The 27,812-nt window shown below is 40.5% G+C and overlaps 1 protein-coding gene across 1 annotated transcript in view; it reads left to right on the forward strand.

The window, feature by feature from the left end:
- The window catches only part of Syne2 (spectrin repeat containing nuclear envelope protein 2), a 276,157-nt gene that overhangs the window by 123,630 nt on the left and 124,715 nt on the right, over positions 1–27,812 (forward strand). The window contains exons 40-51 of the mRNA XM_090344255.1: positions 1,545–1,664; positions 1,765–2,056; positions 3,593–3,744; positions 6,229–6,538; positions 7,650–7,814; positions 9,716–10,057; positions 12,857–13,012; positions 14,180–14,445; positions 15,774–17,877; positions 20,650–20,972; positions 23,051–23,195; positions 24,440–24,658. Coding sequence (XP_090200381.1) covers positions 1,545–1,664; positions 1,765–2,056; positions 3,593–3,744; positions 6,229–6,538; positions 7,650–7,814; positions 9,716–10,057; positions 12,857–13,012; positions 14,180–14,445; positions 15,774–17,877; positions 20,650–20,972; positions 23,051–23,195; positions 24,440–24,658 — 4,594 coding nt within the window. The remainder of the gene's footprint in view (positions 1–1,544; positions 1,665–1,764; positions 2,057–3,592; positions 3,745–6,228; positions 6,539–7,649; positions 7,815–9,715; positions 10,058–12,856; positions 13,013–14,179; positions 14,446–15,773; positions 17,878–20,649; positions 20,973–23,050; positions 23,196–24,439; positions 24,659–27,812) is intronic.

Raw genomic sequence — 27,812 nt, forward strand, 5'->3', positions numbered from 1 at the left:
ACACTTCTAGGTAGATTTTTTCTAGTGACTTCTTGTGTATTCTTTTTCAGTACCACATATGCTGGGAAATACAATCCAGATACATTTCACAAGTAAAATAGATACAGCTGGTCCCAGGGTGGTGGTAGTGTGGGCATTGATTTCTGGAAGTCCTCAACACTAAAACCTGAGTTGCTTGAGGCTCTTATATAAAATGGGAAGTGGCTGGGCACCAGTGGCTATGAAGGAGAAAGCTAAGATCTGAGGATCATGGTTCAAAGACAGCACAGGCAGGAAAGTCCAGGAGATTCTTATCTCCAATTAAGCACCAAAAAAGCAAGAAGTGGAATTGTGACTCAAGTGACGGAACATTAGCCTTGGGGGAAAAAAAAGCTGAGGGACAGTGCCCAGGCCCTGGATTCATGCTCTGGGTAAAAAAGCTCAGCGAGATTGTATATAGAGATTCCCTTCCTGAATAGTTGTTTGTTAAACATGTCATTTGAAATATGATGTAAAAATCAATGTTAATAAATTCTTTAATAAAAAAAGGATATTTTAACAACAACAACAACAAAGCTCAGGGAAGGAGTGGAGCTATAGCTCAAAAGGTAGAGCATTAGCCTTGAGCTGAAGAGCTTGGGGACAGTGCCCATGCCCAGAGTTCAAGCCCTGAGGCTGACCAAAGAAGAAAAAAAAGACACTTTGGGACTGGGAATTTAGCTTAGTGGTAGAGTGCTTGCCTAGCATGCACCAAGACCCAGTACCACATACACAGAAAAAGCTGGAAGTGATGTTGTGGCTCAAGTGGTAAATTGCTAGCCTTGAGAAAGCCCAAGGACAGTGCTCAAGCCCTGAGTTCAAGCCCTAAGACTAGCGAGCATGCGTGCGTGTGCGGGTGTGCGCGGGCATACACACACACACACACACACACACACACAGAGGAATTGTTTGCTTATGACCTATGCATACCTAGGCATACCTAATTCAATGCAAATGCTTTGGGATAATTGGTATTTATTGTTTAAGGAATAAGGATAAGAAATGGGAAAAATCTATAGTAAGACACACCACAGTACAACTTCCAGCTTTTTCTATGTATGTGATACTGAGGAGTAGAACTTAGGGCTTCCTGCATGCTAGGTGGCGAACTCTACCACTAGGCTAAACTTCTAACCCCTATTTTTAATTTTTTAAATTTTTTTTACAATTCTGATTATCAAACTGAGCTCTAGTTCTAGCCCTTTTTCAGGTTTGATGCGAGGATTATAAAATTTGAGAGAGTCTTCAAATGATCTAAAATGGCAAAGGCTCAGGGAATAATCCAAAAAATATTTCCTGTTGTCTGATCTTTAAAATACCTTTATGTGGCTCATTGCTTCAGTGACTTCCACTTTAATATAGGAAATTACTGTTCAGATTTTGATATATGGCAAGTTTAGTTTTCTCTAGGAAAATAAAACACAGGAAGTAAGCATCTGGCCGAGTCACGAGTTGTGTCATCATTCTTATGGATATAAATCTACTTTTGCTTGTTTCATCATCTGATCTGTGAATTGTTCTTGTAGATTGCAGGATGATTATATAAACCTGAATAATTGGTTGACTAATCAAGAAGAGAAATGGAAAGAATTGGGCGAATCGGAAGAGAAAGCTGAGCTATTTTGGGAAGCCTTAGCTCAAGAGAGGTAGCGTGATCTTGGGCAAAGTATATTACTTGGGGGTATAATTCTTTCCATCCTGTAGTAGCAGCTCCTACCAGTTTTCAATGGCATTTGGAAATTACAGGGAACGGTTTGAATCTGTGGTCCAGCTAAACAACTCTTTGAAAGAACACGGGCTTTCTGAGGAAGAAGAAATAATAGCAGAATCAACACATTTGATTGATCGATACCAGACATTATTGAGACAATTACCTGAAAATGAAGAAGAGGCTAAGCTACCACCTGCTGGGGACCAGAGCGTTCCTGATCTTGCACATGATGTGATTCTGTGGATAAAAGAAATTAAAGAGTCCCTTATGACCTTGAATTCATCTGAAGGCAAAATGCCACTGGAAGAAAGAATCCAAAAAATAAAGGTATAACTGTGGAAAGTAGATTGAAAGGTCAGAGTGAACTCTCACTTTGAAAAGATTTAAAAGAAAAATGGCCAAGATTTGTTTCTTAATGGAAAGTAGTGTTACTGTGGAAGGGTTGAAGCAATTCAGATCATTGAACGTTCAGAACAGAAGGTTGAGATGGATATAAATTATTTTAATGCATATGAAAGGAAGTACAACCTCTCTTTGAGGGAAGGGCCTGGTCATTGTCCATCTCTACTGTGTGCCAATAAATGAAGTAAAGGCCATGGATGAGAGCCCAAGTTAGCGAGGATACAAGAGTCATCCATGTCAGGAGAGAAAATTCAGGAGACAGCTGCATACATGCTTATTGAAATATTTTTTTTTGGTCAGTTGTGGGGCTTGAACTCTGGGCCTAAGCATTATCTCTGAGCTTTTCAGCTCAAGGCTGGCACTCTGCTACTTTAAACCACAACACCACTTCTGGCTTTCTGATAGTTAATTGAAGGTAAGAGTCTCACAGACTCTGGTGTCCGGCTTAAAATCACTTTAATTGAAACGTATTGGGTAGGGGGGCAAGATGATCAAGACTAATGAGCTAGTAGCTTCCATCTATAATCCTAGCTATCCAGGGGGCTGAGACATGAGGATCTCAGTTCCAAGCCAGCCTGGGCAGGAAAGACTGAAACTCTTATCTCCAATAACCCAGCAAAATGCCACAAGCAGAGCTGTGGTGCAGTTGGTAGAGTGTCAGCCTTGAGTGGCAAAGCTAAGGGGCAGCACCCAGACCCTAAGTTTATGTTCTAGTACTGGCACCTCCCCCAACCAAAAAAAATGGAGCTAGAATGATTAATAGGAGAACACGTGCAATTGTATCTGTGAATGTACCTACCTGGCTTATGGGAATCTTGAGTAGTTTTTCCAAGAATGGAACTGCATTGTTAGGGCAAAGACAGAAAGAGAGCAGAGAATTGGAATTACCTGTTGGAGTGGTGAGACAGAGTTGATGGGGGCCCCATTTCTCCTGTGAAAAGTTATGAGTCCAACAGAAGTGTCCTGCTCATGTTGCTCCCTGACTCTCCTTCTCCACCTGTGGATGGCAAAAAGGATTTGTCTGGATTTGCGGGACCTGTGAAATCAAAGAAAGCAGTTGTAAATCAAGGGGTCAACAGATAAGCATTTACTGAGCACCAACTCTATACCATGTATAGAGCATGTACGAAAATGAAGCTCCACAGTTAGACTGTCAATAGAAAGTTTACAAATCAAATGCCATCATCTGGACTGGGTGTTGGTGGCTCACACTTATAATCCTAGGAGTCTGAGATCTGAGAATCTGAGTTCACTGTCAGCTAGGGCAGAAAAATCCCTGAGATTCTTACTTCTAGCTAATCATCAAAAAGCTGGAAGTTGGATGCATGACATAAGTGGTAGAGCACCAGCTATTATAAAAAGCTAAGGAGGAGTGTTCAAGCATTGGTACCAGCAACACACACAGTCATCAGTAATATTCCTAGTAACACAAATGATAAAGATTTTTTTTGTTGGTTTCAGGAAATCATTTTACTAAAGCCAGAAGGGGATGCCAAAATCCAGACTATCATGAGACAAGCTGAGGCTAGCGAGGCCCCCATGGTTCAGGAGACCCTGACGGAAATCAACAGCCAATGGGACAGCACACTCCACTTAGCCAACACGTACCTAAGGTAGGGACCATTTTGCCTTCATTGCTTTTCATGGCCCAGTGGAACCATAACAAGCATGTTTTGTCTCTGGGTTAATCTCTGTTGGAGAGAAAGCTGGTATCTCAGATAAGAAAGGACACCCCAGTGCTGATTTGTCGACAGTAGAGAGTGGGCACAGTTCTTGTATCAACCTGGAACTCTTAGCAGCAAATTCTCACTGTGCATCTTTCCATACACTCATTCCTACTTCCCTTTCCATACCTCCTTCCTCCAATCAGCCACATCCTTCACAGTGTAGAATTATGAGTCTTTAAAAATATTGGTCTACAGAAATTTCAAAGTGAGTAAACATTGATAAATGTTAACTGAACCTTCTAGGTAGATGTCTGGCAGAAATTCTCATTTTGTAGCAGATCTTAAATGTATATTTCATGTCGAAAAGGTTGACACAGGTTTTTCTGAGGTGACAGATCAAAATTTAAGTTACAGAAAGCATAAACCATTGAGGTGCTTAATACTGAATGCTTATTTTAGTTTTATGTAAACATGACATGAAGGATTATTATTATATTTAAATATAACCAAAACTGTCAAGATTTTTTATTAAAAGATTTTATCAACAGTGATTTTTATATCATATTTCAAATGTCAAGTTTAACAAATAAGAATTCAAGAATGGGATCTGTATATGCAATCACTGGCACATAAATTTAAGAACAAAGTTAAAATTAAGCTGAGAGTTTGTATGTCATAGATATACGTTGATATAGATCAATATGTCTATAGGTTATATATATATCCATCATAGATTTATATGTCTATATAGTTACATTTGTATTTCCAAGTTCATGTCAATGACCTTGAATATCTCAGTATTGAGTCATCACTCTTGTACTGTTTAGATCTAATATCCACATATCAAGGTGACCATGTACCTTTTGTTCCTTTGGTCTTGGCTTATCTCACTCAACATGATTTGCCCTAGTTTCATCTACTTTCCAACGAATGCCATTATTTTATCTTATCTGGTGGCTATGTTGAATACCATTGTATATATGTACCACATTTTCTGTGTCCATTCATCTGTAGTGGGGCATCTGAGTTGTTTCCATTGCTTGGCTATTGTGAACAGTGCAGCAATGAACAGGGCTGTGCAGGTGTCCTTATCATATGTTGGGTTATGATGCTAAGGGTAGATGCCTAGGAGTGGTGTGGCTGGATTGTAAGGAAGGTCTATTTTTAATTTTTTGAGGAACCTCTAAAGTGCCTTCCAGAGTGGTTGTACTAGTTTACATTCCCACCAGCAGTGCTGTAAGGTTCCTCTTTCTCCACATCCCTGCCAGCATTTGTTGTTGTCTGAGTCTGGAATATTGACCATTCTGATTGGGATAAGGTGGTATCTTAGGGTTGTTTTGATTTGCATTTTCTTTATGACCAGGGATGATGATGATGAGCATTTTCTCATATGTTTCTTTGCCATTTTTACCTCTTTCTCTGATAAGTTTCTCTTTAGTTCTCTTGCCCATTTAGTGAGTGGTTTGTTGGGTTTGGGGGGGATTATTTTCTTGGGTTCCCTGTAGATATTGGATATTAAGCTTTGTCTGATATATTATTGGTAAATATCTTTTCCTAGTTGGTTGGCTGTCTTTCTATTTTAGTAGCCATGTCTTTGTGCAGAAACTTTTTACTTTTAGGTAGTCTCATTTGTTGAGTCTTTCTCCAGTCTGTTGTGACCCTGGGACTCTGTTCAAGAAGTTTTTGCCCATGCCTATGATTTCCAGTGTCTCTCTTACTCTGTCATTTTGCCAGCAAAAAACTGTCAAGATTTTTGACATGTAAAGTATTAAATATTCTCTGGTCAAACTGTATAATCAAAATTAGACTCTAGTAATTTTCAAATAATGGCTAGATTTCTGAGTTAAACATAATGCTATTTTGGATGATATGATGTAGCCATGGTGCCTCATGGCTAGCAAACTAGCTACTCCAGAGACAGATCTGAGAATTTATTTCAAGTTAACATTGGCAGATACTGTTATGAGACTCTTGTCTTTAATCACCAAAAAGCTAGCTCAAGTGGTAGAGCTACAGCCTTGAGTGGAAAAAGTCAAGTGAGAGCTGGTGGCTCACATAAAAAAAAAAAAGTATAATGTGCATTTGTGAGGTATTTGTTTTGGGTGACTGTGGGGCGTGAATTCAGGGCGTAGGCACTGTCCCTGAGCTCTTTTGCTCAAAGCTACTACCATTTTGAGCCACAGTGCTACTTCCTGTTTTTGAGTGGTTCATTAGTGATAAGAGATTTTTCTGCCTGGGCTGGCTTCAAATGGAAATCCTCACATTTCAGCCTTCTGAGTAGCTAGGATTATAGGCATGAACCATAAGCTCCTGTCTATTTGTGTTATTTTAATGGTATTTATTTTAATATGTCTTGAATTACACAGTGTTTAAAAATGCCTTTCCATTTGACTAACCATCATTTCCTTTATGAAACATGGTAAAATTTAGCCACCAAGAAAAGCTTCTGCTAGAAGGAGAGAAATACTTGCAAAGTAAGGAGGACCTAAGACTGATGCTCACAGACCTAAGGAAGAAACAAGAAGCAGGCTTCGCCCTGCAACCTGGTTTACAGGAGAAGCAAGCCCAACTAAAAATCTATAAGAAATTCCTCCAAAAGGCACAAGATTTGACATCCTTGTTCAAGGAGTTAAAATCTCAAGGAAATTACCTATTGGAATGCACCAAAAATCCCAGCTTTAGCGAAGAGCCCTGGCTGGAAATTAAACATCTACATGAAAGTCTCCTTCAGCAGCTGCAGGTGATGTGGACAGACAGTTTTAAATGATTGCAGTGATTTTTTTATGTAGAGAACCATACAATTGTTGTTGGTTGTCATTCTGCTGGTAAACCCAAAGCTTTCAAAATTTTATTGTTGTTGTTGTTATTATTATTGTTTCCCAGTCCTGGGCTTGGGCTCAGAGCCTGAGCACTGTCCTTGGGCTTTCTCAAGGCTAGAGCTCCACCACTTGAGCCAAAGCACCACTTCTGGCTTTTTTTTTATGTATGTGGTATTGAGGAATCAAACTTGGTCATCGTGTGTGCTAGGCAAGTATTCTACTACTAGGCCAAACTCCTGGCTGAAAATTTATTTTTAATGTGAAAATACCAGTTCTCAAAATTTACGGAATCAATCCAGTCTCGTTTGCGTAGGGAATACATTGCATGTTCGTTGATGATGGTGTTATTTCCTCTCATTGAAATTGTCTTCTTTCAGAGTTCAATAGGTTAAAAATTAATTTAACAAATTTATTTTGTTCTTTAGTTGTACAGAGGGTTTCAGTTGAACATGTCGGTTTATGAGTAGAGTATATTTTGATCAGTGTTAACCCTTTAGATTAATGTTCTTCAGGCATATCTATGGAGGTGACATTGTGGATATTCATCATCCATCCACTCATTGCAATTGTTTAATATCAATCTTTATGAAACTTCTTCTGTCAGTGCTCTTTCTTGGATCTTTCCACATGATCTATTCTCTAAATAGAATTGTTTACAATTCTCTACTTACTGAAAACCAGGTTCAATGTAGGCATTACTAAGACATGCTACTTCACCAGATACTAGGAGTTGGGCAGGGGTTAATATATATATAATATATATATATTAACAAATGGTCTTTGGGAAGGAAAGAAAGGTGAGAAAACATGGGAAGGACAAACATCTTTATTCAGAGTCATTTGGGAGAGGGAGAGATGGAGATTTTCCATTGAACTATCTCCAACACCAGCAGCTCTGGATAAGTATGGACAGAGCCCTGTTTCAAGATGAAATTCTTAATATACAAGTATTTGTGAATTGTATAATGACTCTCTGACAGAGAAATATTTCAGAGAGAAATAATTGGCAAGCTGCCATGGTTTTACTTTTAGGATTCTGTGCAAAAACTGGAGAATCACGTGGAAGAGCATCATTCATACCAGCTCGCCATCTCAGAGCTGAACACCACCTTGGACCGTTTCTCCGAGGAACTTGACCATTTTTCCCATGCGCCTGCCGATCAAACAGCAGTGGAGGACCAACTGCAGAGGCTGCAGGTATTTAAACAAGTCCAGATTGAGGAGACAAAAGTTCTTGAAAGGAACCAATGTTCATTGCCAAGTAACAGTGTCTACAATATGAAATCCAAGTCCTGGTCCTATAACTCATAAAGATTTGAGCTGACATAAAAAATGGGAACATTCTTCCTTTTCTTTCCCCTTTCCCCTTTTCTCCCATCCCCTTCCCCTTCCTCTCTCCTGGCCCTGCCCCCGCCCCTCCCCTTCCTTTCCCTTCCCCTTTCTTCCCCTCCTTTCCCCTCCCTTCTTTTCCTTTCCCTCCTCACTTTCCTTCTTTCCCCCTTTCCCCCTTTCCCCCTTTCTTCCTTTCACTATGCTGTTTTGGGGGTTTGAACTCCAGACCTGGGTGCTGACATGAGCTTTTTTATTCAAGGCTGTGGCTCAAATGGTAGACTGCCAATCTTGAGAAAAAGGCTCATGGATAGCACCCAGGCTATGAGTTCAAGCCCCAGGCCTTGGGAGGAAGAAAGGAAGGAGAGAGAGAGAAAGAGAGAGAGAGAGAGAGAGAGAGAGAGAGAGAGAGAGAGAGAGAGAGAGAGAGAGAGAGAGAGAGAATGAGGGGACTTCTGGGGGAGGGGGAATTCTTGTGGCTTTGCATTACTGCAACAGCCTGAGGATTTCTTTTCTTTTCCACTTTGAAAATGGGCCTTAAGGCAGGGAGTTTGGCCTAGTGGTTAAAGTGCTTGCCTAGCATGCATGAAGACCCGGGTTCGATTCCTCGGTACCACATACATAGAAAAAAGCCAGAAGTGTGCTGAGGCTCAAGTGGTAGAGCTCTAGCCTTGAGAAAGTCCAAGGACAGTGCTCAGGCCCTGAGCCCAAGCCCAGGACTGGCAAAAAAAAAAAAATGGGCCTTAAATTAAAGCCCCAGGTCTGGCACCACCCCCAAAATCAGGCTAGAGGCATGGCTCAAGGAGTAAAGCATCAGTCTAGCAAATAAAGGCCCTGAGTTCAAACAGATAACTGTGAACATTTTTTTCATGACCTGTTGCAGTTTTCCTAGTACTTGACAAAAATTGTTTAAGAATTTGATGTGGGATGCTACATTGCTTTAAATTTTACTCCAGAGTTCCTTCTTTGTGGCATGCTTTGGTAGTGTGTGTATGTGTGTGGTGTGTGCACATATTCACATGCTTATGCACATGTGCATGTGCTGGTCCTGAGACTTGGCCTGGGAACTGAGATTTTTTTTTGTTCAAGGCTAACATTGTGCCACTTGCACCACAACTTTACTTTCGACTTTCTTGGTAGTTAGTTGACAGTAAAAGTTTTGTGGGCTTTCCTCCCTGGGCTCAGTTCCAACCATTTTCCATAGATCTCAGCCTCCTGAGCAGCTAGGATTAAAGATAGGAGCAGGGACCAGGAGGTAGCCTAGTGGTAGAGTGTTCACTTAGTATGCACAAAGCCCTGAGTTTGATTCCTCAGTACCACATACACAGAAAAAGCCAGAAGTGGCACTGTGGCTCAGTGGCAGAGTGCTAGCCTTGAGCAAAAAGTGTCCAAGGACAGTGCCCAGGCTCTGAGTTTCAAGCCCCAGGACTGGCACCAAAAAAAAAAGATGTGAGCAGAGGCACCTGATTGATTTTTTTTTAACCAATCCTGAGCTTTGAACTTAGGGTCAGAGTACTGTCTGGACTTTCTCAAGGCTCAACCACTTAGCACCACTTCTGGCTTTTTGTCTAAGTATTTGGTACCAAGCTATGGAACCTGGGTCTTTGTGCATGCAAGGCAAACACTCTACCACTACACCAGACTCCTGGCCCCTAGTTGATCATTTTTAACACATTTTCCACCAGTTAAGCAGCATACTCCATGATTTACAAAAGTCAGTGAACTCTTCTTCTAATTGAAGGGCAATACTTTCTTTTCTTTACTCGTAGGAACTAGAGAGTAGACTCAGTTTCCAAGGAGAGCCACTAATGAAGATTTTAACGTTGGCAAAGTCCATCAAGCAAAATACATCTTCGGTGGGACAGAAGATGATTAATGATGATCTACAAGCACTTGAGAATAAACAAAAGGGTTTAGAAAACAGAATTGAATCTGCTAAGCAGGAGACTAAAAACTGTCTCAGCAGACTTCTCAGATCAGAATGTTTAACAGAAATGCCTGAAAACTTTTCTCCATCAAGTGATGAGAGACAGAACACTTCTGATGAGCCAGGGACCACCAATGGTGCAATAGCAGTGGAGGAGTTGGAGAAAAATTGGGATCGAAGTGGGGTAAGTGCTGGTGGCTGTGCTAAGACATCAAGCTTGAGAATGAGGAGATGTGAAGCTCTAAAAGAGTCAGCAATTCAGTGTTCTTATTTCAGGGCCAGGAGTATGGCCTAGTGGTAGATTGCTTGCCTAGCATGTATGAAGCTCCGGGTTTGATATTTTAGAACCCATACACAGAAAAAGCCTCACACGTTGATGAAGCTGTAGTTAGAGTTTGATATCACTCAGATCCAGAGATAGCAAGTCTGGTCAGGTTACTAAATCTGGGTCATGATGACATAGAAGTCTGTTTTCTTTGAGCATCCCTTTAAAGGATGGGCTTTTTCTAAAAATCAGATACTTCTTTTTTTCAAGACCAGTGTCCGTCCTTGAAGTAAATATTTTCCTTTGCAGATACTTGTGTGATCAAAGGAGTTGTTTTACTAAACTCACACCACACGTCCCCCACAGGATTGAGTATTCTTCTTTAATGTAGAAGCTCATTCCCAGAGAGTACTCATTACTTGGACAAGTCTGTAAGGTTAGAGTGGGAAAGCTGTTTGTTACAGCTTAGTGAGAGGGGGTAAGGCCAGAAGTAAAGCAAGTACTGCATGTGTGCTTTTCATCAAGCTGTTCATTAACCAGTGTGTGGTTTCTTTTCCCACACCCAGTTTCCCATGATCTCTCCTACCTCAAGTTCTCACCCACTTTGTGTGCTGTCTGTAATGATCAGGTAGAACACTGACTGTTTTCCTGGAGCAAAAATGCAAGGGAGATGAAAGAAATCAGAATGGAATTGTCTAGGTTATTACGTGGCCATGAGAAAGTTTCACTGTAAACCCCATAGTATCAGGGAATTTTAAGTCTCAGTCACTAAGACTTTTGAGGATTGTATATATAAGAGAAACTTTCCTCACCATATTTAAGCAGGAAGCAGTAAGTTAAAAAGAATGAATGCCTGCATGCCCTCTACTAGCTGTGAGGAAGACCCAGTATTGACAGGTGACCTTGTTGCCGGGGTCAGCTGCTTTACAACTCCTAAATAATCATACTCCCCTCACTCCCAAATTCAACGGAGGATATTGAATACTAAATTAAAATCCTAGCTGGGAGCTGGTGTCTCACACCTGTAATCCTAGCTACTCAAGAGGCTGAGATCTGAGGATCCCAGCTTGTAGCTAGCTAGGCTAGACAGACAAATCCAAGAGACTCTTAGCTCCAGTTAATCAGCAAACACCCAGTTAGTGGAAGCATAGCTTGAGTTAGAGAGTGCCAGCCTTGTGGGGAAAAGGCTATGGGATAGCACACAGGACCTGTATTCAAATCCTAGTACTGACAAAACAACAACAACAACAACAACAAAACCAAGAAAATGAAGAAATAAAAATAAACAGTTGGATTTCTACCCCTTTATATATGAAATGTTCACTTGATTCCATTGGCTTTCTGTCACAGTAGAAAACGACTCCTGGGGTTGTTACTGAGAGATGATGTTCAAGGGTGATTGAGGGTGTTTGCTCTCTGCCTTCTGTCTACTTGCTAAAGGCAGTCATTACCAAAGCTCATATTTTCCTGCAGAAACCCAGTTCTCAGACATCAGGTATGGGACCCCAAGAGTTCTGGATTCCTAGTGTGTGACTGACAGTCGCTAAGGCTCCCCCAGGATCTGGCAGCAAGGCCTTAGCTCAGCTTGTCTTGTGTCAGCTGTGCTAGTTGGGGTGAAAGCAGGCAGGTGGCTCCCGTATATGATGGTGGCCCCTGAGCCACTGACTAAACAGTGGTATGACCCTTCTCTTCCTCTGGCCTCTTTTCCTTCTTTCTGGATCTTTCCCCCGAGTTGACAGGAGTGAAATTCCAAATTCAAATGATGTGCTCTCCGTGTTATTTAGAACCCAGAAACCCTGGACAGCTTGAATTTACCTGCCGCTTAGCATCAGTGAAGCTCTGCACGATGGCTTTTGATGTTCATAAGAGCTACAAGTTTACAGAACAGTGGCAAAGATAATGTGCAATGCTCCCTGTATCCCTGGGTTATTTCTCTGTCGTTAACATCTTCTATTACTGCCACGGGTCATGGATAGTGTAAGCTCCCAATAATGCTTGGTGAGAAGAACAAGGGAATGCAAATGCCCTCACTGTGTGTACCCTATTGAAAGCCATAAGTTCTTAAGGACTCTAGAAAAAGAACCATTAGTACAGAACTTGTGCTGCCTTAGCTAGGTTGCACTTCATACTGCTATGGAGTATAGTCTATTTTCATTATATGAACTCTTGGTATTTCCTCTGTCACTTATTGTATACACCAGTGAGTAATAAAGAGCCCTTAGTATTTCTTTTGACCTCTACATTATAGTGAATTCTAAGCATAGATTTGGGAACCTTTTTTTTTTTCATCCGTTTTCTTTATGACCCACCCCCATGTATATACACGTACTGTAAAATATGTTATTCGTTTGTTAATTTTTTTGAGACAGTCTTCCTACATAGCCCAGGCTGGCTTTAAGCTCATGGTTCTCTTGCCTCAGACTCCTAGGTGCTGGGATTATAGGCATGTGCTACCATGCCAAGCTAAGCCTATGTATTATGCCTCAGCATATAATGGAGCAATGTTACATCTTACGTTATCTTATTAAAAATATTCCATTTCACTTATACCCATATTGGTATTTATTTTCACATGAAAAAATCTTTTTTTTGCATTGCCAAATATACTTAAGTCTTTAATCTGGGGAGAATTTAGTCTAATAGAAGCAACTGGAGTGTTTTCATAAAGAAAAACGATGTATTTGGAAGGTTGAATGATGCATCTTTTTATGTTTTCAGAATTCAGCGGTGGAGATGGTTTTGTCAAAACAACTTTCTTTCGATACTCAAGAAAGCATGAAAAACACTGAAGACGAGCAGAAAGTCAACGAGCTGCAGAATCAACCTTTAGAATTAGATGTTATGTTAAGAAGTGAACAATTAAGAGAAATAGAGGTATGGAAATAGGAAAAACACTGTAGGCATGATTGCATCATTAAGCCATTGCAGTACAATGTATTTTAATTACCAAAAACTTGCTTGGACAGAGTGAAAAAGTCTTAATTAACCTTTGCCAGATGATTGGTTTGGTAACTATATAATTATGTACTAATCAGTAAGTTGTATCAATCTTTCCATTTAAAAAGTAGAAGAGCTTACTGACCAGTCATCCTCTCCCTCTTTTGCAAACTTCTCCCAAAGATTATCCAATGACGCAATGTGAAGTTTCTGACTTATTCTTCATTTTCATGGTTATATGTATTCTTCTAATTCCAGAAAGTTCTTTGCATTTTTAGTACTAGTCAGCGTGATGAGGTCCTCCTCCTTTGTGTTTACAACTGGTCAGTTATTATTTTAGTTATTATTTTATGTTTTATAGTTTATTTTTAAAAATTTGATTAAATGAAGTATTTATGGCCTGATAGCCATGTAAGATAACACAGCTAGATTTTATAAAATGAAATTATAAACATCCCCCACTATTTTGGATGCATTTCCATGACAATAAGTGTCTATCTAAAATTGGAAAGGTAGCAGATGGAAATAAGTGTAAAATGATCTTTTTCGAGAAACAATAGATCTTTTTAACAAAATAGCATCATCCAATTGATATTCAACTTGTGATGAATTTTGATCTAGATATATATGTATGTTAGCTTTAAACTGTGATCTTCTGAATCTCAGCCTTCTCGGTAGCTAGGATTACAGGCATGAACCACCACCATGTAGCAAAATTTGAGTATGGATTTAACAGAATCCTAGCAAAAAGCATCTTTGAGATGCTTTCCCTGTGTGCAAATGAAGACTTTAAAACTTAGGCTTACATGCTGGGAGTTTGGCCTAGTGATAGAGTGCTTGCCTAGCATGCACGAAGACCCAGGCTCAATTCCACATACATAGAAAAAAACAGAAGTGGTGTTGTGGCTCAAGTGGTAGAGCATTAGCCTTGAGAAAGCCCAAGAACAGTGCTCAGGCTCAAGCCTAGGACTGGCAAAAACAAGCAACAACAAAAAAATCCCCACAGGCTGAGGATAGGTTATATTATTTGAAGGAGGGAAGAAAGAAAAGAAAATGAATGAGCAAGTGCATGTGTATTTGCTGATTGGTATGATTTGTTTCCAGGAACTATATACCCAGTTGGAAGCAAAAAAAGCAGCTATTGACTCTCCAGAGCAATCAGGATATCTCCACACAGCTGAAAGAAGTGCTATGGTTCTCCACAATTCAAGTCCTTCAGCACATGGCTTGGACAATCTGCTTCAGGCACTTACTACTCTGAAGAAAAACAAAGAAAGCCAGTATGGTCTTCTTAGCAACTTTCAGGAATGCCTTGCCACAGCTGAATCCTCACTGAAAGGCTTGTTGGCAGAAAAGGAAAGTCTGAAAGTGTAAGTGTAGGAAATTTAGGACTTGGAGCCAGTCCTGCTGCCTGGCACAGGTCCTTGGTGTTCAGAAGTTGTACTCTGAAAGGACACTATGACCTATTACTTTATTACTATGGTCTTAATTCCTTGTTGAAGCTACTTTAGTCTGTCTGGACTGATTTAGCAGAATACTATATATTGGGTAGCTTATAAACAACAAAAATGTCTTTCTTTTTAAAAATTTAGCTTTTTGAGATTCTACCTCACCCTTATTAGATAGGCCAACATTGTAAATTCAGACAAAAGCAAATGTTAGAGGGGATATAGGGGAAAAGGAACCTTATTGCATTCTTGGTGGGACTGTAAACTAGGAGAACCATTCTGGACAGCATTCTGGAGGCTCCTGAAGAATCTAAACATAGACCTTCCCTATGGTCCAGTCATACCATTCCTAGGCATCTACCTAGAACAGCACAAGCCAGGATACCATAAAAACACTAGCAAATCCATGTTCTTTGCTGCACTATTCACAATAGCCAAGTTATAGGAACAGCCTAGATACCCTACAGTAGAAGGCATGGATCTAAAAAAATGTAGTACTTGTACACAATGGAATTTTACACAGGCATTAGGAAGAATAATGTTATGTCATTAGCTGGGAAATAGAAGATCATTTCCATTTCTATACTAAGGTCAGAAAGGAAAACAATGCCTGTTTCTATTGCAGAAGGTAGAAAACACACTAGGACACCAAAATTATACAAGATTCTAGATGTTTACATACAGTGAGACCAAAAGAGGATACTCTTAAGGGAAGAACACAAAGACACAGTATGTCTGTGCCTCGGATCATATAATATTTATTGAAATGAAGTCCAGGAAATGGAAACAAGAGGGTTTTTTTTCTCTTTAAACATTAAAAAAAATTGGACGGGAGTTTGGCCTAGTGGTAGAGTGCTTGCCTAGCATGCACGAAGACCCGGGTTCAATTCCTCGGTACCACATACATAGAAAAAAGCTCGAAGTGGTGCTGAGGCTCAAGTGGAAGATCTCTAACCTTGAGAAAGTCCAAGGACAGTGCTCAGGCCCTGAGCTCAAGCCCAGGACTGGCAAAAAAAAAAAATAAAATAAATTAATAAAATAAAATAAAATGGGAAGGCTCTCTTTTTGTATATTTTGGTGCTATTACCGGGGCTCAGGGTCTCACTTGGCTTGGTTGCTCATAGCTGGCACTTTACAACTTGATATCAAACCGTGATCCTCAAATCTCATCCTCCGGAAGTAGCTAGGATTACAGGCATGAGCTACTGGCGGCACCCCACTAATGAGCACTATTTTGATTCTTTCTCTAGGGGACCATTGGACAATGCAACCTATGTGGACAAACTGCAGAATTTTCTGGAATTAATAGAAAAAGAAAAAGGAAGTGTAAGTGAGCTTCAACTTAGATGGGAGAGTTTAGCAAAGCACCTGTGCAACATGGACAAGAAGCTGTTGGAGAGCCAGATGAAGCAACTTGAACTTGGGTGGCAGCAAGCAGAAGAGCAGATAGGAAGGAAACGCTCCCGGCAAGCCCTGGAACACGAAGCGTTTACCTCCCTCAGGAGCAAGGTCTGTGAGTTTGGCACTTCTCTACAGCAACAGCAGCAGAGTTTGCTGTTAAAGCTGAAGGCCCCAGATGAACAAGCAGGGAGCGCAGGGATCATGGCCATGGCTGTTGACCTTCAGGCAAACAGACAAGAGTTCTCTATGTTAAAGGGGCAAGTGGAGCTTCAGGTGAAGAGACTCTGGGGAGAGAAAGAAAAGAAGATCTTGGAAGATGCAGTCAATAATTTGAAGAAGCAACTGGAAGTTCTGGAGCCATTACACCTCGAGGTGGACAAGCAGATTATGGAGTGTGACCTCAGGAGCAAGATAAAGGAAATCCTCTTGTGGATGAAGACGCTGTTGGGTGAACTTGCCTCCCCCATTTCCCTTCTTCCAGATGACATCCTTTCCCAGATCCGAAGATGCAAGGTGACTCATGACAGCATTCTGAGTAAGCGGCAGGCCCTGGACTCTTTGGTGGAGGAGGTGAAGGACACCATTCTGGGCTTGCCAGCCACTGAGAGCAATCACTTCAGTAATCTCCTGGAGGACATGCAGCATCAGTACCAGGTGCTGATTTTAAAATCAACTCAGCGATCACAGCAGCTGGAATTTGAGTTGGAAGAAAGGAGCAAATTGTGTGAAGTTCTAGGAAAGGCTCAGCGTAGCCTTCAAGAAAACGAAGCACTGATAATTTCCAAGATGGACACTGCCTCCTCAGAGGGTGAACTGGGCAGTCAGCTAGCCACACTGAAGGCATCTCAGAAACAATTACAAGAGATCGAGAGGGTGAGCTCTGCCCATCTTCTTGAACTCAGAGACACTGTCTATAAGGCTCTGAATGTGTTTGAGAGATTATTTCTGGATGATCAGTTGAAAAGTCTTGAGGCTAGAACTGACAGGGCACAAAGACTCATTCAGAATAAATGTAATGAAGTAGAACACAAGATCAGTGCTTATCAAGAATTCCATGCAGAAATATGTGCACTTCAGGAGGCCGTTGACAGCGTGCAGCCCAGTGAGCTCACACTTAACCAAGAAACAAATGAAGATGTGAAAGAGGAGTTCATGAGTCTAAAGCACACACTCGCTGGTATTCGCGGAAGCATCTCACAAGTGTTGGCACTTAAGGAAGCATTTGACTCCATAGGGCTAGATGGGGAGGACTTGCACATCAGACAGTTACAAACCCAAGTGTCTGAAAAAGAAAAGGAACTTGAGGAAAAAATGAAGCAACTGGACACATTTATGACAGAGCACAGCAGATACCAGGCATTGCTCAGTCAAATAAGGGCTGCGGATTTGCAAATTAAGGAAAAGGCTGAAGTAGTCTTGAAAAGTAGCACTTCATCAGAAAGCAATCTGCTCGATGTGCAAATTCTGAAACAGAGAATTGAGAGAGCTAAGGAGTTATATAATGAGATAATAAAGACATTACGCGAAAATGAAGTCTTTGATAACTCTTTCATAGAGAAAGAAATACTATACCTAAGGATGAAGGCAGAAGAAAATGATGAATTACACCAAGAGCTCCAAAACACACTCCGAGAATTCCAAGCTAAAGAGATAGATGGAAAGAATGTTCAGGATGACCTAGAACATTCCTTACAAGTTTTAAGTCAGATAAAATCTCAGGTACAGCAGCCTTTACTTCTGCATTTGGGAATTAAACATATTCAAAATGAGAAGGAGCGTTGTGAAACATTTCTAGCTCAAGTTAAGGCAGAAATGTTTCATATTAAACCTGTGACTATTATTGGGAATGGAAGAGTAGAAGAAAACTCCTGTGAAACTCTTGATGTGGAGACAGAATTACATGCCATTCAAGACCTTCAAACGCAGCTTTGTGAGAGCATTGACTTACGCACTGTAAGTTTTGTTAGGCATTTCATGAAACTATTTTTAGTTGATTTTTTTGTTTCACTCTAGTTAAAATCCATATTAATAACTAAGTTATGGGAGGTTCTATGGGAGAATTCTCTACAGAGAGGTATGTTTCCTGGAGTCCAGCAAGCCACTGGACACTGTGGCTCATACCTGTAATTGTGGCTACTCAGGAGGCTGAGATCTGAGGCTCATGGTTCAAAGTCAGCCCAGGAAGGAAAGATTCTTATCTTCAAAAAAATAAAAAACCAGAAAGTGGAGCTATTTCTGACATGGTTAAAGAGCTAGCTTTGAGCAAAAGGAAGCTCAGTTCTCAAGACTACTGCAACCTTTTCCTTGATTTGCAAATCCACAGCCCTTATTTGACTGAGCAATGCCTGGTATCTGCCGTGCTCTGTCACAAATGTGTCCAGTTGCTTCATTTTTTCCTCAAGTTCCTTTTCTTTTTCAGACACTTGGGTTTGTAACTGTCTGATGTACAATTCCTCCCTGTCTTGCCCTATGGAGCCAACTGCTTCCTGAACAGTGCCTAGACCCTGAGTTTAAGCCCCTAGACCAGCAAAAACAAAAGGAAAGGAAACAAAATCCAGTGTACCACTTCATAATCATACATCAAAATCCAGTGCCGGGCCGGGAGCTTGGCCTAGTGGTTAAAGTGTTTGTCTAGCATGCATGAAGACCTGGCTTCGATTCCTTGGTACCACATACATAGAAAAAAGCCAGAAGTGGTGCTGAGGCTCAAGTGGTAGAGCTCTAGCCTTGAGAAAGTCCAAGGACAGGGCTGGGAGTTTGGCCTAGTGGTTAAAGTGCTTGCCTAGCATGCATGATGACCCGGGTTCGATTCCTTGGTACCACATACATAGAAAAAAGCCGGAAGTGGTGCTGAGGCTCAAGTGGTAGAGCTCTAGCCTTGAGAAAATCCAAGGACAGTGCTCAGGCCCTGAGCTCAAGCCCAGGACTGGCAAAAAAAAAAATCCAATGCCTTACATTTTACAGGAGGACACATCTAATATCTTCTCTCTCCATCAAGATCTTGTTGAACTCAGAACATGGCTGTTCGTTTTATCTTTGGAGATAGTAAGATGGGCTAGAAGAAGCATGGTATAGAGGGCAGACTGCCAACTAGTAGCTAATGTTTATTTAGAACTTGTAATGAACTGGACTCAATGCCAATATATAATTATAATTTGGATAGTTCATCTTCGTAGTGCGGCTCTGAACTGTTACAGTTAGCTCTGCTTGATTAGCTACTGAAGCCTTAGGGTTGGAGGTCAATCCTAGAATGCTTGCCTAACATGTGAAAGGCCCTAGATGTGATTTCCAGAAATTTAAGTTAAATTAAAATGAGGAATATGAGCTAGGATTGAAGCTGAGATCTGATTCCAGAACAGAGATCATCAAACTCTGGACCAAATGCCTTCCACAGTAATTACCTTATTTTTCTCCACAGTAAGTACCTTATAAACAAAGTTTGATTGGAAGATAGTTCTGCCCATTTGTTTATGTACTAACAGTAAGGTTTTTGGTGTTTTTGGTGTGGGTCCTGGGGCTTGAACTTAGGGCTACAGTACTATCACCTAGCTGTTTTGCTCAAGGCTACTGTTCTATCACTTGATCCATACTCCCCCTTCTGACCTGTTGATAATAATGGGAGATTAAAGTCTCTTCGACTTTTTTTTGCCCTAGCTGGATTGGAAGCACAATTCTCAGCTCTTGGTGTCCTGAGTAGCTAGGAAGACAGGTAGGAGCTATCTTGCCTGGCACAATGGAGTTATAATATGTAATATATTATGTTAATATTATTAACATAATAATATAATAATGATCACAGCATCAGTTTTGGAGAACAACTGCCACATACTCCCCACTTTCTTTTTTTTCATATATTTTTATTGTAATTAATAGAAGGGTTACATGATATTTGCCAGATAGATGGTGCATTAATTCCCATACAACTACCCACTTTCTTTCTGGTAATGGTCCAGTTACCAATCTTTCCATCATATCTTAAATCCTGCAGTCAAGAGGGAAAAAAAAAGATCTTATTTAATATACATAATATACATATATATGTTGTATGATCTTTAATACACAACTTAATATGTATATAATTATTAAACATGTTCTCAAGCTTTTATTTTCTTACAGAAGAATTACCATTAAATACATGAATACATTAGTTTAGAAATACATTCAGTCCATCTTGATCACCATTAATTATTAATTCATCCTACTTTTTTGTTTTTTGGACCAGTCCTGGGGCTTGAACTCAGGGCCTGAGCACTGGATTTGAGCTTTCCGAAGGCTAGTGTTCTACCACTTGAGCCACAACACCACTTCTGGCTTTTTCTGTGTATGTGGTACCGAGGAATCAAACCCAGGGCTTTGTGCATGCTAGGCAAGCATTCTACCACTAGGCCACACTCCCAGCCCTCATAATCTACTTTAAGAATTATAGAAGAAAAAGACACTAATAATCTATGATTCATGGGATGTCATTTTCAATTTGATATCTTAGAAAATATGGAAATCGGGCCTGGGAGTGTGGCTTAGTGATAGAGGACAGGCACAAAAACAAACAACAACAAAAGAAAACCAAAATGTTTCCCATTTTAAAATAGTAGCATAATATTGTTAGATTATAAGTACCAAAGCTAATTTTTCTAAGACTCAACCACACCATGAATGCATCAGCAAAATTCAAGAATGACAAAAATCCTGAAATTTTGTCATAGCATATAATCTCCTTTTCACCAGCACATCTTAGATTATGCACACAAGAACACAGAGAGCTACAATGAAGCAGTCACTGGTGCGTTAGGTGCCCTGGCTTCCCTTCATGCCATCATCACAGCCCCGAGAGTAGATCTCTCTAACCTGGAGGCCTCGCTAGAGCTGCTTCACAGGAAACAAGAGGAACTGGAATCCGCCATCACAGACGTCCAAAACCTTGCTGAGAAACTGGGGACTGTCTCCAGCCCGGAGGCCAAACTACAACTCCAGGAAACTGTACAAAAACTGGTTTCAAAGAGCTCGGCTTTGAAGGTGGTGGGGAAAGTGCAGGAAGCTGAAGTAGAAAGGTAGGTCTTGTTTCTAAAGAAATTTTAATACTTCTTCTGCCTTAAGATCAGAAGCTATTGTTAGCAGATACATTGGACAGTATGGAAAAGTTTTTTAAAAAAACACTGAAAAGGCGTGGTAAATATTGCATTGTGTTAAAATTTATGTAATGTTGGGTACTTATAATTTAACATTTATAGAAATATGCGTATAAGGGATAATAATAAAACTCAAAGTTTCCAAGATAAACATGTTTAATTGAATGCGTATGTGTGTGCTCATGTGTGCGGAGACAGGCTTGAACTCAGGACCTAAGTACTGTCTCTTAGCCTTTTTACTCAATCCTGGTGCTCTATCACTTGAGTGCTTCACTTCCAGATTTTTGCTGGTTAATCAGAAATAAGAGTCTCACGGACTTTCCTGCCCAAACTGGCTTCAAAACTAAATTCTCAGGTCTTAGGCTCTCCCAGTAGCTAGGATTACAGGCATAAGCTACTAGTGCCCTACTTAATTTACTTTAATTCTCTGTATCCTTCTTCTCTCTTAACTCATAAATAACCACTATCCTAAATCTTATATTTATAATATCTTTTGCTTTTTCTGTGTACCAGTCCTGAGGCTTGAACTCAGGATTTCGGCCCTGCCTCTGAGGGTTTTACTTAAGTCTTAGTACTCTACCTCTTGAACCACAGCTCCACTTTTAGGCATTGGAACCCAGCTTCATTGTATTTTTTGTTGTTGTTGTTGTCAGTAATGGGACTTGAACTCTGGGCCTGGGCATTGTCCCTGAGCTCTTCAGCTCAAGGCTATCGACCTACCCCGTGAGCCCTAGTGTCACTTCCTTCATTGTTTGTGTTTGTCTGTCTTACTTGCTTGATATTTTTCTTTTTGAAACATGATCTTCAGATAGGCACTGGTGGCTCACATCTGAAATCCTAGCTGCTCAAGAGGCTGAGATCTGAGAATCCTGGCCCAAAGCCAGCCCAGGCAGGAAAATCTGTGAAACTTACCTCCAATAAGCTAATCAGAAAAAAGCAGAAGTGGCACTGTAGCTCAAAGTGGTAATTGCTAGTCTTGAGCACTAAGAGGCTCAAGAACAGTGCCCAAGCCCAGAGTTCAAAGCCCAGGACCAGCCAAAATACCTATGATCTTCTTACATGGCTCAGGCTGGCCTTCAATTCATGATCCTCATACCTCAGCCTCCTGAGTGCCAGGAATCTAAGCATACACTACCACCCCTAGTAGTTTTCACTGTTTTTAGTTAGCCCCCATTTTTCAAATTCATCATTCTGACTCGGAAGTTTTATTTTTTCTATAGTAGAATTCATGCACCTATTATTGATTGACATTTGGATTGTTTTCTATTTATAAACGGTTCCTGGGAGCATTTTTACATGGAAGAGCTTCCCTTGGGTATATGGAAGAGTGTGACCTCCCAGGTCGAAAGGTTTGCAAACCTTACATTTTTAGTGCCAAACGGTTTTACCAATTCCCACTTTTAACTAGCTCCGTACAAGTGTTCTAGTTGTCTCACATCTTTGTGTACCCTTGATATGAAGGAGGGAGAAGTGATTCCAATCTGTATTCCATCATCACTGCTGAGTGTGATACTTTCTAAGATGTTTACTGGTCATTCATATTGCCTTTTCTGTGAAATACCTCTTCAAGCCTTTATCCAGTTTTTCTGGGTGTTCTATCTTTTGCTTATTATTTCTTAGGAATTTATTATATATTTCAAGGACCAGTACTTTGCAAGTCCATATATAGCACACTAGTAATGCTTAAAAGTACAGTTTGCTTTAGTAAAGGGAAGTGATTTTTTAAAAAATGTCTAATTTAGGTATTTTGAGGTCTTTTCTGTCTGCCTGTTCAAATTCACATTTAAAATTCACATTTAAAATCTATCCATAGTTCCCCTTAGAGATAAAAGTTGATAACAATGTAGAAATTCATTTCAGAGGGGGTAAAAAAAATAATAATAATAAGTAAATCATATCCTTTTGAAAGAGGTAAGTGTAGAAGAATTGATTCTGGAAAGTTTAGCATTTATTTGTGTCAAATAAAACTCAGTGTCCTGTTCTTCTAACTGCCTCATCAGGTGTGTGGAGAATTATAGATGCTACCAAAAAATGAAAGAGGAACTTCGCACTAACCTCAAGAAGGCAGAGAGCATTCTGAGCCAGCCCATGTCCCTGCCGCCTGGCTCTTACAAAGAAGCCTTAGCTCGCTGGGAGCAGAGCAAGGTAACAGTAACTGTGAATGCCATTCTGCACAGGTGGCGTGAGGAGGTGGCTCTGTTACAACTTATAGGAATCTATTGTTTTTCCTATCCTGGGGCTTGAACTCAGAGCCTGGGTTCTGTCCTTGGACACTTTTTGCTCTGCCACTTGAACCACAGTGCCACTTCTGGCTTTTTCTGTGTATGTGGCTCCAGGGAATCGAACCCAGGGCTTTGTACCTGCTAGGTGAACGTGCTACCACTAGGCCACACTCCCGGCCCTAGGCACTGCTTGCTGGGTTTCTTTCTTCCCTCCCTCCCTCCTTCCTTTCCTCCCTCCCTCCCTCCCTCCCTCCCTCTTTCTTTCTTTCCTTTAGTTTTTGCTTCCTTCATCTATTTGAATCTATGGGACTATAGTATTGCAATAAGCCAGTATAACTAAAATTAATAATAAATATTAAATCATTTATTTTTGCTTACAGATTTATTCTTTGAGACAGGGTTTCTCTGTGTAGCCCAGGCTAGCCTTAAACTTTTGAGCCTCATGTCTTAGTTCCCCAAGTGCTTGGATTACAGGCCTGCATCATCATGCCTGGCATGTTATTAGAGTTTAGATGAGACATTCAAAATCATTTGCACAAGAAATTAAAATGAAATAGGAGCCAAACAAGCAAAACGATTCTAAATATTATATTGGTAGTCAGCATATACCGTCAATATTGTGCAAATGTCCCAAATGCCCCTAGTAAAATGTACTTGTAGAATATTTACATTTGATAATATAGTCTTGGTCAGAAAATTTGGTTTATGGGTCAGTATATGTCCCTTTAGTCACAAATGCATCAAGAATTTAATGTATAGATAATTCTCATCTGGCTCAAATTGACTTACAAATGGACAAGAAGTAGATCATGAAAATGTGTAGAAGATTACAATAATTTATTGTTTCAAATTTAAGATAATTTGTAAGTTTGTAAGCAGAGACACTGTTATTCTTTTCTTCCCCTCCCCCACCTTATTTAGGGTTTGAACTCAGGGCTTGAATGCTGTCTCTTGCTCAAGGCTGAGATTCTATCACTTGAGCCACTTCTCCACTTTTTGACTTTTTGGTGGTTCATTAAAGATAAGAATCTCAGAATTTTCTGTTTGGGCTGGCTTAGTCCTCAGATCTCAGCCTCCTGAGTAGCTAGGATTATAGGCCAGATCAGAAACATGATATTCTTTTCCCTCTTTTCTTTCCTCCTTTCTGTCCGTCTTTTCTTTCCTAAGGCGTTGGTGTCGAGTCTCATCGGAACCAAAGAAAAGTTGGTGAAACTACGACAGGTGGTCAGACATTTGAGGAGCAGGTGCACGGAAAGCAGTGCTATGCGCGTGCTCAGAGGATCCTCGACACTGTGGGATGAATGGCTGAGCCTGCTGGAAGCTGCCAGGGCGTGGGAGAGGTGGAGTGAAGAACTAAAGCAGGAGTGGAAATTCATCAGTGAAGAAGTGAGTGCTTCATTGCCCAAGCTCCAACCCAGCCAGGTCCCAGACAAGGCTTGTTGCATTTGGTTTATAGTTGTTTCTATATAAAACAAATCAACAACTAGTACCATCTGTGAACAGTTGGCTCACATAGCACATAAATGCTTACAGAGGCCAGCTCTTACGCAGGGGTTATCAGGTACAGCTGTGCTCTGTACTAAACTCGTGTAGCTAGCTACCTTATCTCACCATGAGCCTCAGTTTTGTGCATGTGTGAAATGGATTTATAGGTTTGGAATTAAACAAATTATTGTATGAGAAGTACTAAAGCTCTTTATGATTGAACAGAATGATAATTGAAGTACTAGAGAATTCCTTCTCTTTCTCTTAATAACCATGAAATGGAAAATAAATGTTACTATCTTTTATTTTTCATTTTTAAATTCTTTTATTTTTATTTTTTGTCAAGTCCTGGGCTTGAACTTAGGACCTGGGCATTGTCCTTGGACACTTTTAGTTCAAGGTTAGCCCTCTACCACTTGAGCCACAGCACCACGTCTGGCTTTTTCTTAATATGTGGTACCTAGGAATCAAACCCAGGGCTTTGTGCATGCTAGGTGAGCACTCTACCACTAAGCTATGCTCCCAGACCTGTTACTATCTTTTTGAAGCAAAATATGTATCATCCATATCTTGTTGGATGGTAACTAATGCCTGCAATCTTAGCTACTCTGGAAGCATACATCTGAACATCACACTTCCAGATCAGCTTGGGAAGGAAAGTTTTAAGAATCTTACTGCTACTGAAAAACTGGATGTACAACTATGGCCTAAGAGGTAGAGCACTAGCCTTGAACAAAAACATTTAAGGACAATGCCCAGGTCCTGAGTTCAGGCCCCAGAACTGACATTGAAAAAAAAAAAGACATTATAACTATTTTCATAGGTAAACAAAGATAGCTGGATCAGTATCTCTTTCCAAGACGATCGGATAAGTTTAATATTCATAGGTATACACATATGGTATTAACTCCCATCATCTCAGAGTAGACAAACAAACTTGAAGATGTTGTGTGATAAAGCTCTAACCCTAATGTGCGCTCCTGTGGGAGAGCAGGGAGACTTTTTTTAGACTCGCCTGTGTTCACAGCCCCTAGCTGTGTGACCTGGGGCCTGTGTCTCAGCTTCTAGACTGTTATCCTAGTCCAAGCTCACACATTTCCTGCTTCTGCAGCAGCAAATGTAGGAATAGCAACATCTTCCTCAAAGTTGCAAGCTGGGAATAACACATGAAAAAAATACCAGGCCTAGATAATTGTTCAATAATTGCTCATTTCTATCCTGAACGGCCTTTTACCAGCCATTTGGTCTTAGTTTATGGAGGTGTAAATGTAGGGTAATATTTGCCTAACAAATGCATTATTACTTTGTGTCAAAAATTACATAATATTTTCTAAGCTAAAGCTAAATCATTTATGTGTTAAAACATAATTCTGTTTCTTTCATAAGAGTGCTTTGGGGAGGGGGTGTCAGATAGGTGTCTACCAGATTTGAGCTGAATATTTTTTAGTGTGATGATAACCCTTCTTAAAAACAACTCTCTCTACATGCATCACCCTCAAGGTTACAACTAAGTAATGGGCATAATAATCAACTAATTTTGAAATTAACTACATTTGTTAGCTGTGAGAATTAGCTATAATTGTTAGTATAAGAGAAAAATGTTCTTTCCTGAAAACTGCCTCAGCAATATCTACCAACTGATTCATACTTTTGACTTGGGCATCACATATAATCAGAAAGAAAATACCAAATCATGTGGAATTATCTTACTTTCTTATCTTTTTAGGTATATTTGAGCTACACATCACAACATCAAGAAAATTTGTCTCCTATTCATTTCACAATTTCTGCTGAGTTTACTTTAGAAGGAAGCGTAATGAATCCATACTTACTGGAGCAGGAACATACATGCTTTGGGATGGAGATGCTTAAAACTTGATATTCCTAAAAATGAGTACCCTGTCAGGGATGCTGGTGGACTTTGACTCCCCAAACTTTAAGGAAATGTATTAATTATACTTTCCTTTATTGGTATGGTGGTCTCAAGCCAGAGTGTGCAAAGTGTTCTTGTAGAACCTTATCTTATGGTACAAGTGAGGCTGTTTGCCTCAGAGCTAAGACTCCAATGAAGGTTTGAGGTTGTAAGAAGCACAAACTCCATACCTGGGTCACTTAGAGATGGGCCAGTTCATGCCTATGCTGTGGTGTATGATATCAGTTGAGAACCTGACTGGGTCATAGGGCCAAGAGACAGTCCCCACGGCCTACCTCTTCTGCAGTGCCCTGACTTCTCCAGGTACCCCTCAACATTAGCAGCATTGTTGATAATAGATTTTATTCGTGGATCTGAGCAATCACCCCAACTATAACATACACTACCTCCAAAATCCTCCTTCTAGTGCTCTTTATCTTTTCTTTCTTTCCTTCCTCCCTCCCTCCCTCCCCTTCCCCTTCCCCTTCCCCTTCCCCTTCCCCTTCCCTCTCCGTTTCTCCCTCCCCTTCCCCTTCCCTTTCCCTTTTCCTTTGTCAGTCATTGGGCCTGAACTCTGGGCCTGGGTGCTGTCCCTGAGCTCTTCAGCTCAAAGCTAGCACCCTACCACTTGAGCCACAGCACCACTTCTGGTTTTCTGGTGATAAATTGAGATAAGAATCTCATGAACTCATGCCTAGGCTGGCTTTGAACTGCTATCCTCAGATCTCAACCTCCTGAATAGGCTGTGAATCTTTCTTAGTGGTAGAGTAAAACATTAAACAACCTAATCTTGGTCTTATTCATCATTCCAGTCAGCATCCTAAGTGTAGTCACCTGGAGAGGTACTTGGTTATGTCTGCATATTCAGATACCTGATTGATGGAATATATAGTAGAAAATAAGGAAGCAGGTGACTAAACTGCAGTTGAGGGAAACTTCAAAGGATTTGAGGATGAGCAGACTGAGAGACTGATTGAGAGACTTTTTCTGCCTTTACTCTGAGTTTAAGGTTGATCAACTCCGTGAGTGTTTATGTATATGTGTGCATGTATGAACATGTGTACATTCATGTACCAATACTGGGACTTGAACCCAGGACCTTGACTCTCCCATAGCAGTTTCTCTCAAGGAGGGTACTCTATT

Source organism: Megascapheus bottae, chromosome 14, assembly GCF_031878675.1.
Source record: "Megascapheus bottae isolate mThoBot1 chromosome 14, mThoBot2.hap1, whole genome shotgun sequence".
Lineage (NCBI taxonomy): Eukaryota > Metazoa > Chordata > Mammalia > Rodentia > Geomyidae > Megascapheus > Megascapheus bottae.